A 15,000-nucleotide genomic window follows, 5' to 3' on the forward strand; every position below is an offset into this window, starting at 1 on the left:
TGTAACCGTATAATAAGGTAAAGATATTTAGAAAATAATGAAACCACAAAAAAAAAGTATAAATAATAACAATAATAATTGAAAAAATCATTCATTTTCGATATTTAAATTTCCTTGAAAAAAATAAATGAAAAATAAATAAATAGAAAATAAAAATAAAGAGTGAGAAAAAAGCGACTTCATCTGCTGTGCTCTTGGTCACTTGGCAACAAACCCCGCACAAACAAAAACTAACAACAACACAAACAAACAAACAGCCAACCTGGGGTAAAGGAGCGACAGGGTTAATTCCAGGAGTTGCTTGTGTGTTTCATGGGTTAGGGGGGTGGGAGGGGGATTAGTTGGATTATAGCGACAGTTGATTTTTATTTATTTATTTATTTATTTTTTGTTTGTTCATTTCTTTCTTCCTTTCTTTCTTTCTTTCTCGCTTCCTTTCTTTCTTTCGCTCTTTTCACCCACCTGCCATTTGCTGGATCCCGCTGAAGGCGCCGAGGTTACTGGAGGAGGTGGCCTGCTGCAGCAGCTGATGGTGCGGGAAAGAAAGAAAGAAAGAAAGAAAGAAAGAAAGAAAGACAAGCGTGAGGGCGGTGAGTCCTCGGTTCATAGTATGCCTCCTCAAAACACAACACAGGGGTTTAAAAACAAAACAAATAAATAGATCAAAAACAAAAACGTTGATGAGTGATATAGTGGTATGGCCTTTTCAAAAAAAATTTTTTTTTTACTTAGGTTTTATTGCATTAGCATTCCGCAGGCAAATAAGCTGCTAATATAGCCTGATCTCCCCTCCAAGCAAAACGCACTTTGCATTCCGCCGCCATTCTGAAGGACAAGCTGAGCATGAAAGCTCCAATCGAGCCGACTAATTAGATCCCCCCGCCCAAAAAAAAACAACAAAAAACGGAATACTGATGCTGTTGGGGAAATAGGGGGGGTTGGGGCTGTCGCCCTCAGAGACGGCGAATTAACAGCAAAATGAACCTGTTATTTATTGTGTGCGTCCGTGCGGGAGAAAAAGCTGTCGTCTTTGGGGAAGAGTCTGGGGCCAGGAGTTTCTGGGCCCAGTTCAAACAAGCAGCATCTTCTCTATATTTACATACATTACAAAAGCCAATCAATATTCGGAGTGATGGAGAGATGTTTGTCCGGGATCTGTTTTCCCCGCTTGAAAGGCCAGGTGCAAATTGCACTTCGGATTCGGCACAATTGGAATTTAGCGAGGAGGAAAGAAACCCAAAAAAACGGGGGGTTGAACATGAAGAGAAGGAGAAGAAGAGTTTGAGGCCACGGTGCTTAAAAACAAACGTCGGGACAAAATCAGTGCTGCTCAATTATTATCTTTATTTGTAGCGTACCCCATCAAAGATATGTTTTCAGCTGAATACCCCCTTTGCAAAAGGGTGGTGCTACTTACGATTGATGATATGCTCATTAAATGAAAATGTGTGTGTGTGTGGCAAAGATAGGCTATCAAACTTGTATTCATATTGCGTGTTCGTATACAGACGTTATTAACCGGGGAATTTTATTATATAAAACATTTTTTTTTTTAATTAACATTTGTATATATTTTTTCTGAGTACCCTCTGCAGTACTCCTGCAATACCTCTAGGGGTACTACTACCCCCATTTGAGAAACATGGGACTAGATGGTGAGGGGTTTAGACTTAAAATGAGAATTAAAACTTACATGTGGGTCTAAGATTGAATGTGGAAAAGAGGGGGTGGGGGTGGGGGGGTGGTGCTGGGATAATTTGAGGAAGGGTGTGGCGGGGCGGGGAAACGCGGACCCTGGTGAAATAAACACCGAAAAGACAGGCCAAACAAACTGGATCCTTTGTGAACGTGACGCTCCAACCAGGCCTTTACCGGACCCCCACCCGACCCGACCCCACTGTCAAGCACGTGCGGACCCCCAAAAGGCCGCGGGCGATTCAGGGGCCTCCATCTTCCATCCCGAGAGGTGGAAAGAAGATGGGTATGGGTGGGAGGGAAGGATGGAGCTGATGGGGGTGGAGGGGAGGGAGGGGAAGATAGAATAGACCTTGCAAGCATTGCTGTCACTTTGTATGCCGCCGCCGCCGATTTCATTTTCGGCGGACCTAAAAAAACCACAGACAGGTTTATGGGAGGACCGATAAATGGGATTTATTGAAATTTTTAACTAGGAATTATGACCCGCGCACATTTATTTGTATATAATATAAAAATAATATCACTATTTACACAAGGGATTAGACAACTATGACCTTTCATTCCTTAACTGTGTTATTAATGGACAACTGTTGGCGAGTCTGAAAAGGCAAAGAGTTTGATGAGCCAATAATCTTAATTCAATAAGGATTTATTATTCATAAATCCTTATTTGGGCATACAAAGTTCTGTCAAAACCTACAAGGTATAAATATATATATATATATATATATATATATATATATATATATATATATAAGGGAAGCGCAAAGAGTGGAGAACAATGGTTGGAAAGGTTGGTTTCGGGGTTTTGGGTTTTGCAGATGGTGGTGGCGGGCGGGGCAAGGCGGGGCGTGGCGGGAGGGGTGGGGTCGGGGGTTGTGGGGCGGGGCACTGACTGCTGCGGCGGTGGCTGCGCTGGCTGCTGGGTGGCAGTAGGGGAAGGTGGTGGTGGTGGTGGAGGTGGGCGAGGCAGCGACGGCGGCTCCCCTTACAGCCAGATACTGCGGGGTGAGGCCCCCCAGGCCCGTCAGGCTCCCCCAGGTGGTGGCGCTGTTGAGCTGCTGCATCTGCTGCGCCAGCTGCTGCTGCAGGCGGCGCTGCTCCTTGTCCTTCTGCGTGTCGGCGAACTTCACCACGATGGGGGACGAACAGCCCTGTGGGGGAGGGGGGAGAGGAGAGAGGAGACAGATGTTGGAGGGAGGGGATGGGAGGAGGACGGGAGGAGAGGATGAGGAGAGGAAAGGGGGAGGAGGAGAAGAGAGGAGCAGAGAGCGTAGGATAAGAGATAAAAGAATAAGAGGAGGGGGAGACGGACGGTAACATGTTTGAGAGGATGGTGGCTGTTGGTTGTTTGTCGTGGATACCAACACACACACACAGACACACACACACACACACACACACACACACACACACACACACACACACACACAATAATATAATATAATTATATAAAGGCACGTACATAGAAAAGAACAGACACAAACACTCACAGACACTCAAAGGCACATCAAAGCGTATCTTTACTAAAATAGAAGATGAATAAAAAACTTGTTATTATTTTAATGATTCTCTCACACACACACACACACACACACACGCGCGCGCGCACGTGCACGCACACACACACACATACGTGCGCGCGCACGCACGCACACACTAACGCAAAGTCACGAAAGGAAACTCAACACCAAATCCAGCGGGACTCCTTTCCCTCCAGAAGGGGCTCGGTTACCCACGAGTCCAAAATGGCTTCACCGAAAAAGAGATTTCCTGAGTTCTACAACTATTTCATCACCTCTGAGAGAGAGGAAGAGGAAGAGGAAGAGAGAGAGAGGGAGAGAAACTATGTGTGTGTGTGTGTGTGTGTGTGTGTGTGTGTGTGTGTGTGTGTGTGTGTGTGTGTGTGTGAAAGAGAGAGAGAGAGAGAGAACATTGAGCGCAAGTAAAGGCAAGAGAGAGGTGTCCAGATGAAAAAGGAAGATGTGAAGATTCGGACAATAAAGAGAAGTGGAACTAATTGTCTGAAGCTTTTTGTCCCGCTTTGTCTTTTCCTCCGGTTTGATCTGAGTGTGTGTGTGTGTGTGTGTGTGTGTGTGTGTGTGTGTGTGTGTGTGTGTGTGTGTGCAGCGGCGCCATCAGGGATTTTGGGCCCGATGAAAATATATCACGGGGTTCGGGGGTTAAGTTGCCATACGTGACACGGCAGGGGACGCGCAGGGCTTTTTTTTTTTTTTTTTAATTCAATTCAATAAAATAAATACATCTTAAATAAAAACACTGTTTTTATTTGTTGAATTTGAAGTCGGGGACGTGCAGCGGAGAAAATAGGTGCCCTTATTCACAGGTTGATGAGGGGGGTTGGGGGTGCTATTTAAGCCGGAGCTCGCAGCTTGTGCATTCTAATAATTAAAAGAAAAAGTACGCACCACAAAAATGTTATGTTCTAATTAAATTTTTAGGGCCCCTGTCAGACGTAGGCCCTTAAAATCATCATAACACTCCCCCCGCCCATACGGCGTGGCCGCGTGTGTGTTTGTATAACTTTGCACGCGATTCAAACATGGTCATGCACACACGCACACATGCACACACACACACAGACGACTGCTGAATTAAGTCAAATAAAATTAAAATCCCATTTTAAATCTTTTAAAATAAAACAGCCTTCCTTAACATTCTCAGATATTAAATGTGAAACAATATAACATGTAAGTATGGTAGTGTTAAATAAATAAAACAAATCAAATAGGTCAGCATTTCCTGAAGGAATAAGGGATTAGGCCTTAATGCCCTTTGCTGGGACAGTCCCCGTTCATTGTACTTGTCCCTGTTAAAGAAACAAACAATAAATGAAAATGTCTGGCCTGTTTGATTTCCAGTTGACTTTGTCGAGTTCTGTGCCAAGAAGACGAGCATGGTCACCTTCTCTGTTTGAGGGCGGGGGTGTGTGTGACTACGTTTCCAGTGGTGCTAAAAATTGTTCGCATGCATTAATATTATACATATTACACATATTATACATATTATTATTATTAATATTACTTTTATTATTATTATTAGTAGTAGTAGTAGTAGTAGTAGTAGTAGTAGTAGTATTAGTATTATTTTTGTTATTATTCTTATTATTACTATTATTATTATTCTTATTATTACTTTTAATATAATTTATTATTATTATTATTATTATTATTATTATTATTATTCATAAATAGTCTACAGCAATGGGAAGATAAAAAAAACAATGCCCACAGCGGTCCCGAATCGGCCAAAATAACACCAAGCAGCGCTGACGGATAGGATTGGTGGCAAGAAGTTTCCTTAATGTTTTTCCGTCCTGCGGTGAGGGATCGGCGTCACAGGGCTCCACAGCCACAACGCCAGGAGCCTGAGAAGCCGGCATCCCTCCGGCACCCCGAATAATTGTTCTGATTGTCGTTTATCGTATTGCTCCGCGTGCCCCTCGGTTTGCATCATTAAAAGAAAGCCTACGAGCCTCACGCCTTAAATAAACACACGCCAAACGGCGCTTAGCCGGCCCTTGCGGTCCTGCCTCCTCCGTCCCACCCTGAGGAGTGGTCACCACAGCGATGTTGCCCAGCCCCCTCCCAGGTTAGAGAAGGAGCACGGTAGACTTCAGACGGCGCCATCCTTGCAGGGAGGAGTATTGTCGGCTTTGCTTTGGGGGATTGTGTGTTGTTTAAGCATGCGTGAAATTATTTATTTATATTCATTCATTGATGACCGTCGATAATCGTCAATTGCCAGATTATGAAATAACCAGCCTAGCCCTAGGTACAGAAAGAGCACGAAAGAGAGGGAGAGAGAGGGAGAGAGAAGGGGGGAGCAGCGGGGACGGTGATGAAAGTAACGTGGTGGGTGGAGGCAGAGTGAGGCTGAAGCGGCAGTCATAATCTATGGTACCACGCCATTACTCACACTCAGCGCAATCAAAGCCTAACTAGGGGCGAATCCGCTCTAAACAAAGGCAATCTGCCACGGGAGAATAAAACCCGTTTGATTGAAACATTAAGTTGGAGGCGCCTTTTTCCTGGAGTCAGCGGGGGAGAGAGAGAGAGAGAGAGAGCGAGAGAGAGAGAGAGAGAGGGAGAGAGAGAGAGAGAGAGAGAGAGAGAGAGAGAGAGAGAGAGAGAGAGAGGGAGAGAGAGAGAGAGAGAGAGAGAGAGAGAGAGAGAGAGAGACAGAGAGACAGAGAGACGGAGACAGAGAGACAGAGAGAGAGAAGGGGACTCGGCTATTGTGCAGCCGTCAACAGGCGTAGACGAGTTCCCGCCACACATGTATCTCAGCATGACAAGCGTGTGTGTGTGTGTGTGTGTGTGTGTGTGTGTGTGTGTGTGTGTGTGTGTGTGTGTGCTTCCTCCTGGGTGTACGCGCTTGTGTGTGTGTGTGTGCGTGTGTGCTTGTGAATCTGCGCAATTGCTTACATTCTGTGTGTGTTGTTGTTTGGTACACACACACACACACACACACACGTTTAAACATACCATAACGTGGATCCGTGTGTATAGATAGATCGGCTTACCCTGCTTAAAGCCGACTTAAATCATTTAAATTTTCATTAAACTGATTTGATACACGTCTGTCAACATCCAGGATGTTTCAGGGAGATTTATGACAATGCTTTATTACTGCTTTATTACAGCGTATTGGATTTAGATAGATCAGATAGACAGCTCACATCCAAACAATAAGATGATACAATCAATTAAGTAATAACAATCAAATAAATCAAATAAATAAATACGAAAAAATAGAAAAAACATTGGCAATATGCAATACACCGGCAAAGGAACAAAAACGTGTGTGAATAATGTGTGAAAAATGTCTATGCGTAAGGGTGTGCGTGCGCAGTAAGGTACATGCGTCAAACCCGTATGTATGTGTATGTTTGTTTCAGTCTGGGCATGTTTTGGTGGACGTGTCTCTATATATTAAAGGTGTGTGCGTGAGAAATTGAGAGAGCAAGCGAGAGAGAGAGATTGATGAGACAGGCCCCCTCTCTCTCTCTCTCTCTTCCGAGGGGGGCCCAACAAGTCTCGACTTTATCAGCTGAATGAGCATGTCTCCTGTCTGACGCCGGCTCAGGCGTATTTACTCCATCTCGCCGCCAGCTAGCAACCCTCCACCCCCCGGCGATGGCTCTTCTTTATTCTGACCACAGACAGATAGAGAGAGCAGTGAGGAGAGGATGAGGAGGAGAAAAGAGAATTGTATTTTGGGGAGAGAGGGGCGGGGGGTGGGGGTGGCAGCCGGGGGTTCCCAGCGGTGGCGGTGGCGGTGGCGAATTCCATTCAGACTGTGAGAGAGTCGGAGGGGGGAGGCGGGAGGCGGGGGTGGCTCTTCCCTCTCCACTAAATAGAGAATTTCTCATGTTGACACTCAGCTGGCGGGGATGGGGGGCGTGACGGCGGACACTGCCGCCCAGAATTGGAGTCACCACCTTGGAATGGGGACACCCGTGGGTGGCTCTGGGGGTGGGTGTAAAGGGTCTCCCTCCTGGACCCCCAGCGAGGACACCACTCATCAGGGCTGCGTGCTGGACTTGCTTCACCGTCCCCAGAAAAACCCAAACAGCGTTTGTCATAAGACCTATCCTCCTCTGGGAGAAATGGGAACTCAGCATGACGCAGCACCCCCCAAAAAAGAATGATATGGTAGGATTCAACGGTGGCGCACACTTTGTGCAACTGTATGATCATCTCTCTTTCATTAACCAAGGCGAATACAGCATGACTGGCTAACCCTGTGGGCCACCAGGACACAGGTTTGGGGGTGATTTGAGGCTCTGTATGGTTTGAAACACAACAATACAACAGCTTGTTGGGGAAGTAAGTACTTCAAGTTAAATTGTCTAAAGAGTATAAAAAGAAATATGTGAAAACAGACCCAATTGGGGTTACGATGAGGAGTTAAAAAAATGCACCAAGGGAAATTTGAAAAGCACTCATTGGAAAACCAAAATGTTTCCCTCCTCAATAGAGAGTTGAGTAAATCACCACCTCTCCTTTGCTTACTGGTAATTATCTGACTTGACAAAGTTCAACATGACCAGAGGGGCATGATAACAATAATAAAGATATTGCATGAGCGGTGTTGAGCTTAATCTTCTCAATGATGGAATATCTCTTCAGAGACTGGTCAAACTCTTGCTCTTGCGTGTGGAAGGATCACACTCTGCTTGTACCTCCCTTTTAAATGGAAAAAGCAGTGGATCTTTAAAAGCGGCCCTCATTTGCAAAGCTCGTCGGTGTTGTTATGTTATGCCGATCTCGGACTCTCCGACAGGCTTTTGGAGATCGCCGAGCAAAGCCCCAGATCGGGGGCAAACTCATAGCACGCTCGCCTGAGCGACGAGCGTGTGGTGTAAACTGCTTACAACGCGATTCCACTGTAAACCGAGCACTCGCCAGTGGCTCGCAGACGCCGGCAAGATATCAACAAGGTTTCTGGTCGTGCCGGGCTAGAATCGGGAGTGATGCAACGAGCTACAGCCAATGAAAGCAGAGACAGGGTGTGCCCATGGCATTAGTGCACAGACGGCCGAAAAGCTTTCTTTCGGACACGGGTGAAAGCTCAGGAATTCAAGTCTCCCCCCATGCTAGTAACTCCAGAGACAACCTGGTCTCACCACCACTGGAAATAACCGCATCGCCCAACGGCGCTCCATCAAGGCTATTCAAATCAAAGCCTTCTTGAAAAGATGGTCTCCCGCTCATTCCACAGGTTGGGCTACATGGGAGTGGCCTGGTTGAGATGGCTCGCATTACAACGATGGACATGGGCGTCCTTCGTATTCCCCTCACATCTAGAACTCCCACTGAAATCAGTCCACGGCCACTCTTCCTTGGAACCGGAGTGCTGGAAAAACAGATAATCGATAAATCCATACCGGTGCGTTATGTATTTTCACCAAAGGATTGTTCTCAGAAGTGCAATCGACGGAAGAAGCCCCCTGTTGCCATCGCTCAGCCCCGGTTCGGGGCTGTACCGTAAAACTGTGAAATGTGTAAAACCACGTCGGCCAGTCAGAGGAAGAAATCACTTGGGAGATTTGGAGCGCGACTCTGATTTATAGGCTTTTACTGGTCTCACACCTTCAGAAATAGTAGAGTCTCAAAATGTCAGCACGGTGTTCAGAAGTATCTTCAACTTAGAGGGTGACAAAACGTTAAGCTATGGTGGCTCCGCCTCACTGACGAGCATTGAAGATTGTAGAGTTCACACTTATAATATAATATTGGTTAACATCGCTGTGACTGTATGTGAAAAGATTTATCGATTTAAAGATTTAGCGTATAACGTAGTACGCAGGGAAATGCACAAGGCTCGTCGTCGCCACTTCAACACTTGAATACATTGGTTCACGGCGGCCGTAGACGCATGGCATCACTTCCCGTTGTCCATTGATCAGTCTTTCCGTTTGCACGATTCCATTTTGTTGACGAAAGGTTTTCCAACGCTGATGCTGCCCCAAATGCCGTGCCCTTGACGCCGTCGGTTTATCATCTCTAACCCCCCACCACCCCCCCAAAAGAAAAAGAAGAAAGAAAATCTATAAATTTCCCACAATTTCCGCTTCCAAATCAATTAACGGCACCTTCACATAACACGGTCCGCTCGACTCGTTTGGCGCTGGCAACATAATCTGAGTCAAGTCTTGTAAACAAGTTGATTTGCTGCAAGAATCAAGACAAATTATCACCCCGCCTCTTGGCAGACGCAGTGTGTTATTAACGGGAAAATAGGCTTCAGTCAGTCAAAACGGGACAAAATGACTTGTTAAGTATTTCACTGGTGTGTATCTATTGGAGTTGTGTGCGTGGATGTGTGTGTGAGTATGTGTGTGTGTGTGTGTGTGTGTGTGTGTGTGTGTGTGCATGTGTGCACATGTGTGTGTGTGTGTGTGTGTGTGTGTGTGGATGTGTGTGCTTGTGTGTGTGTGCGTGTGCGTGTGTGTGTATGTGTGTGAACCTCCCATGTGCTTGGATTTTGTGCGCGGGCACGAGTCTTTCGCCATGCGTTGAATGGTGTCAACTGAAGTAGCCCATATCAGCGGCATGTGGATGAAACAAACCCAAAGCAACTCAGGACGCTACCCACCCAACGATACACTACCACACGTGTGTGTGTGTGCGTGCGTGCGTGCGTGCGTGTGTGTGTGTGTGTGTGTGTGGTTGTGTGTGTGTGTGTGTGCGCGTGTCTCTCTGCAGGTTGTACAGAATTACCTGTCTCGGTCATATCCACTTTCATTACAGACTGACATTCACCGAGCATGTGCGTTTCAGGGTTTCTGTGTTTTTTTTTGTTTTTTTTCTCTCTTCCCTCTCGAGCGTGTGTGTCCTGAATGTCACAGCGTAATAGGAATGGATATGACAGTGACAGGGCCATCAACGAAGGGAACACAGGCTGCGAACCCCACCCCTCCCATCGAGTTCTCGTGACGTGCTCGCGGTTGCGGAAAGAAAATCCCCCCACAATCTTATTTCAATCTAAGACGCCGAGTGCAATTCAGCCAAGACAATAACCAAACTCTATTTACCAGGGCCTCGTTGCCTGATTCGGACCCAAAGTAATTACTTTTAAATTGAGAAACCGGGAACATTAGCAAAGGGACGTGACAATTTTAAGGTCTACCTGGGGGGCTCAGACCGCTTGTTTTCGAATGGGAAATTAAGGTGTTCCGCCTTTTTTTTTTTTCTCCCCCCCCGTCCCCGTCCCCGTCCCCGTCCCGATCAAAGCCGGGAACACTTTCGGTGTTTACCGCGCCTGCTCAGAGCGAGGATAATTCTGACGTGGCACCAACACAGGGGCTAGGGAACGTCACGCCTTCCACTTCTACCACGTGCAGATAAACGCTTCTCGGAGCAAGGCCGCATAAACTATCCGCTATCACTTAATACCGGGGCATACGCACGCACGCACGCACGCACGCACGCACGCACGCACGCACACACGCACGCACGCACACACACACACACACACACACACACAAGAGACAATGATGGGGAGTAGGAGCCCCCTCCCCTCCTCTTCTCCACACCCGTCAGGGTTCAGGGCACATCAATAGCAGCCATGATTATCATGATCATCTGTAATGAAGGGCCACACGGGGTGAGTGCCACTGGTGTTCTTTCTTTAATACAGCCCTGTCATTATCACCTCTGTGTCTCTCTCCGTGTCCGCCTTTGTCTGTCTGTGTCACACACACACACACACACACACACACACACACACACACACACAACGACACACAAAAACACACTCGCATAGGATGTAATTTTCCATTGCAAGCTCAGCCCTGTCATCTTGGCCTGTCACCAGCTGTGGAAATGTGTCCGTATGTATGTGTGTGTGTGTGTGTGTGTGTGTGTGTCTGTGTGTGTGTGTGTGTGTGTGTGTGTGTGTGTCTGGAAGTTTAGTTGAAGAAACCCATGGCCGACCACACATGGCGGTGTGGAAGGTCACCGTGCCACTGATGGGGGTCTCGTCTACGATGCTGTCTCTCGCTCGCTCTCTCTCTCTCAGCTCTCTCTCTCTCTCTCTCTCTCTCTCTCTCTCTCTCTCTCTCTCTCTCTCTCTCTCTCTCTCTTTCGTGCCAGCCAAGTTAGACGGTGCGCTCATCCATCCATCCTTCCCTCCATCCATCCATCCAACCAACCAGCTATTGGGGACGCGGCTCCATTAGAGTCCGTCCAACCTGTCTCTGGATCTGACGAGGCGACAGCGCTACCTAATGTATTGAGGCTACCTCTGGCAGGCTTTGCGTTCGTTTCGGAGTAAAAAAACAAAACAAAACAAAAAAAACAAAAAACTTGTGTTCGGCCAAGAGGGTGAGGGTCACAGAGATGCGGTGCGACAGCACTGATTTCATTGCAAGTCATCACGTTAAGACAGAGAGAGGGAGAGAGAGGGAGGGAGAGAGAGGCAGAGGGAGGAGAGAGGCGGGGGTACAGTACCTCCATGGTCTGAGACTGGTGCATGGCTTTGATTGCATTCTGTGCCATAGCTCTGGTTGAGAACGTGACAAACGCACACCCTGTATAGGAGGGGGGGGACAAGAAAAAAAAACAAGAACAGGACAAAAGGGTTGGACACGTTGTCGTTATAAGAAACACACACAACAACAACAACAACAACAACAACAACAACAACAACAAGTGAGAAAAATGTTGATACGGAGAACAGGTGGCTCTCTCCCTCGGCTGCCGTAGAGTACAGTACAGTACAGCACAGCACAGCACAATACAGTACAGCACAGCACAGTACAGTACAGTACAGCACAGTACAGTACAGTACAGTACAGTACAGAACAGTAGGAAAACCCGCAACTTATAGCACATTGTCATGACAACCGGTCACCCAGGACACCCAGGACGGCAGCTGTGATAGGCCGTTGGTGGCCATCGCAATCGGGACGTGGTGGCCCCCATTCTCTGGTTTGTTTTTTTGGGGTTTTTTTTTTGTTTATCTTTTGGACAAATTGTGCTGGTTTTTCGTTGATCTCTTAAGCGCCGCCGCGCCGCTGGAGCCCCTCGTAGTGTCATCTCTGTCTCATCCTCTTCTACCCCCACCTCACCCTGCCCCACCCCCCACCACTCCCTCACCCCCTGCACACACGCACACGCACACGCACACACACACACACGCGCGCACACACACACACACACAGTCTCTTTTGCTTCTACATACAGATGGAATTAGTCATACCTGAATGCGAGCGCTCTCTCAACAATGTAAATCAGCCCAAATTTGCATGGAAGTGATTTGAATTCATTTGTTCCCATATTGTGTGTATGTGTGTGTGGGGGTGTGTGATTGGATGCCCTCTCTCTCTCTCTCTCTTTCTCTCTCTCTCTCTCTCTTTCTCTCGCTCCTTTTTTCTTTTTGTTCAACAGGAGGTAGATGTGGAGGGGTGGGGTCGGCTTGGTATGGGGCGGGAGGTGGTGACGGTGGAGCTTTGACGAAGTCATGGGGCAGGGGGCACAGGGGAGAGAGGGTGAGCGTGGAAGGAATCGAATGGGAAATGGTACTCATTGCGGGGGGCGCAAGGAGATGGGAGGAGGCAGAATAACAGTTTCCCCGGTTTCAACCAAGTGGAAATGCACGGACATAGTCGTTCCCAGGCTGGGATTGGTTTGCGGCGTTCATTGGGGCTGTGGTTGGCTAGACTAGGGGCGGAGGTCCAAGGTCGAGCTTGGTCGACCTTGGATGGTTGCGCAGTGATTAGAGGAGATGATGAAATGATGTGCTTCATCAGCCCTTGAGGCAAATAATATGCTAACAAACTTACCAAGCCACATTAGTGCAGCCAGCCATGTGCTGAGCACATACACACACACAGTGTTTTCGCGCTCTCCCAGGTTGGCTGGCTGACTAGCTAGGAGGTTCGGTTGACTTTCTAGCTATCATGCTCACTAAGACTACCGTCCAACTAGGCCCAGTTTAGCGAAAAGACTGATCACCAGAAAGACTATGATGAAGGGACGACCAAGTATAGAGGGCATCCTAAGGCAACCGAGAAGGATGAGGGACGGGAACGATGGCGAAGTGAAGGATGCGCACAGGGAAGGATAGGAATGCGATCTCCACCCTCTTCCACCTCCATCAAAGCCTTGGCTGTTTTGATAGAACTAGGCTGAGGGGGAAGGACGCCCCCGCCACGCGCCCACCCACCCACCCAAGACTCATATCCACTTGATGGATCGCCCACATTCCCGCCTATGAATGTCAAGCCCACCTTTTGATACATGATACAGCAACAATGGCATTTCAATATTTTCGTGCCCAACAGCTGCAACTCCGCAGGTAAAGAATGCTCAGCGATAAACGCGCTCTGGAAGTTCTCGCAGTCGGGGCTGACCCAATTGTTACCCGAATGTGTTGACCTGCCAGTGGACTGGCCGCTGGAAAACGGGGTCAGTCTCAAAACTGCGGCGGCTGTCTCATTTTGAGACGGGCTGCAAGATGACATTTACTAGATTGCTTATTTTTAGCTGGCGAGGTTACCCCGTCCTCTGCACAAGGCCTGCTGTCCCAGAAGTGGACCGGTTCTAAGTAGCGGGAGTTTTAGGGCGAGGGGGAGCTCCTTTCGGGTTGTCCCGTTGGACTGCTTCCGATTGGCAAACAGCAGCTCCGCCGTCACCTCTATTTATAAACGTGCGGGCCGGCTACACCGCGCTGAGGTCGTCAAATAGCGGGGAAGCTCTCCCTGGGTCTGTCCAATTAGGAGCGGGGCGACACGTCTCCCCTCCGTAAACGTTCCTCTGGCGCTGGCTGCGAAATAAAGCACCTCCAAGTGCCCCCAAACATCAATTCATACATGTCAAGGCAGTTAGGAGAATGAAACAGTCACCCTGAAAAAAAACAACACAGCCGCTCATTCTTTGCTCTGAAGCATCGGCGTGTGTCATGTTTTATTTGATATTTTATTCATTTATTAACTTATTTTTTTTCTCTAAGAGAGAGAGATGGGACATGGGTTCGGGCGCTAAAAATACTTCCCAGGCCGCATTCTGTCGTCGGTGGGGAACCAAACAGTCCTTTAATGAAAGTAGGCTAGATCCCCAGGCTCAGGCCCATCCACTAGTGGTGTGATCCATATTTTATTAATAGCGGGGTGGTGGAGCGTGCCTTTGATTGATAGACCGCCTTTTAATGGATGCTCCGCCATCCACCGGAGCTACTCAAGGCGGGACGGGAGGGGAGCTACTCGAAGGCCTATTTATTTTCAACCTGGTTGGGCCTGTTTGTTTACTGGCCTGGCCCCCAAATGGACGGCCGGTGGCCTCTCAATCCATCACTCTCTCTTTCCGAGTTGCAGACAGCCCCGGCTTAGCCCTTTTGTGGCGGTTTGACGAGAGGGACAATATGACCGCCCCCGTTCCAAGCGAGGATCAGCGAAGAGCCAGGAGAGGACGCAATGTGTAGCGTGGGTGGAGAGAAAGTGAAGGGAGGGACTAATTGAGAAAGAGAGAGGGGGGGGGGGGTGGGTGGTGAGAGGGAGAGACGGAGAGAGAGAGAGGCTAGGGCGCACTGGAGCGTGGGAGATGATTTGGGCTTCTTTTCTGTTTCTGGGGGGTTGAGGAAAAAAGGCCAGTTATGGAAGGGACCTGGAGGTGAATGAAGGTAAGAAACACAGAAAGAAAGAAAGAAAGAAAGAAAGAAACACACAAAGAGCAGGTGGGTCTCAAATAAGGAGACACCGGCAATCGAATCCATAACATCTGCACGTGACATCCACAGAGACAAAAACGAAAAGGAGTTTGGGTGAGGTGGGAG

General features: G+C 47.9%; 1 protein-coding gene across 4 annotated transcripts in view; it reads right to left on the reverse strand.

Moving 5' to 3' along the window:
• Nucleotides 1-15,000, reverse strand: part of celf2 (cugbp, Elav-like family member 2) — a 159,325-nt gene that overhangs the window by 20,509 nt on the left and 123,816 nt on the right. For all 4 annotated transcript variants that reach the window (XM_080022487.1, XM_080022486.1, XM_080022488.1 and 1 more), the window contains 3 exons: nt 11,679-11,758; nt 2,691-2,852; nt 463-526 (listed from right to left, as the gene is read on the reverse strand). In XM_080022487.1, the coding sequence (XP_079878613.1) occupies nt 463-526; nt 2,691-2,852; nt 11,679-11,758 (306 nt within the window). The remainder of the gene's footprint in view (nt 1-462; nt 527-2,690; nt 2,853-11,678; nt 11,759-15,000) is intronic.

Source organism: Zeus faber, assembly GCF_960531495.2.
Source record: "Zeus faber genome assembly, chromosome: 21".
NCBI lineage: Eukaryota > Metazoa > Chordata > Actinopteri > Zeiformes > Zeidae > Zeus > Zeus faber.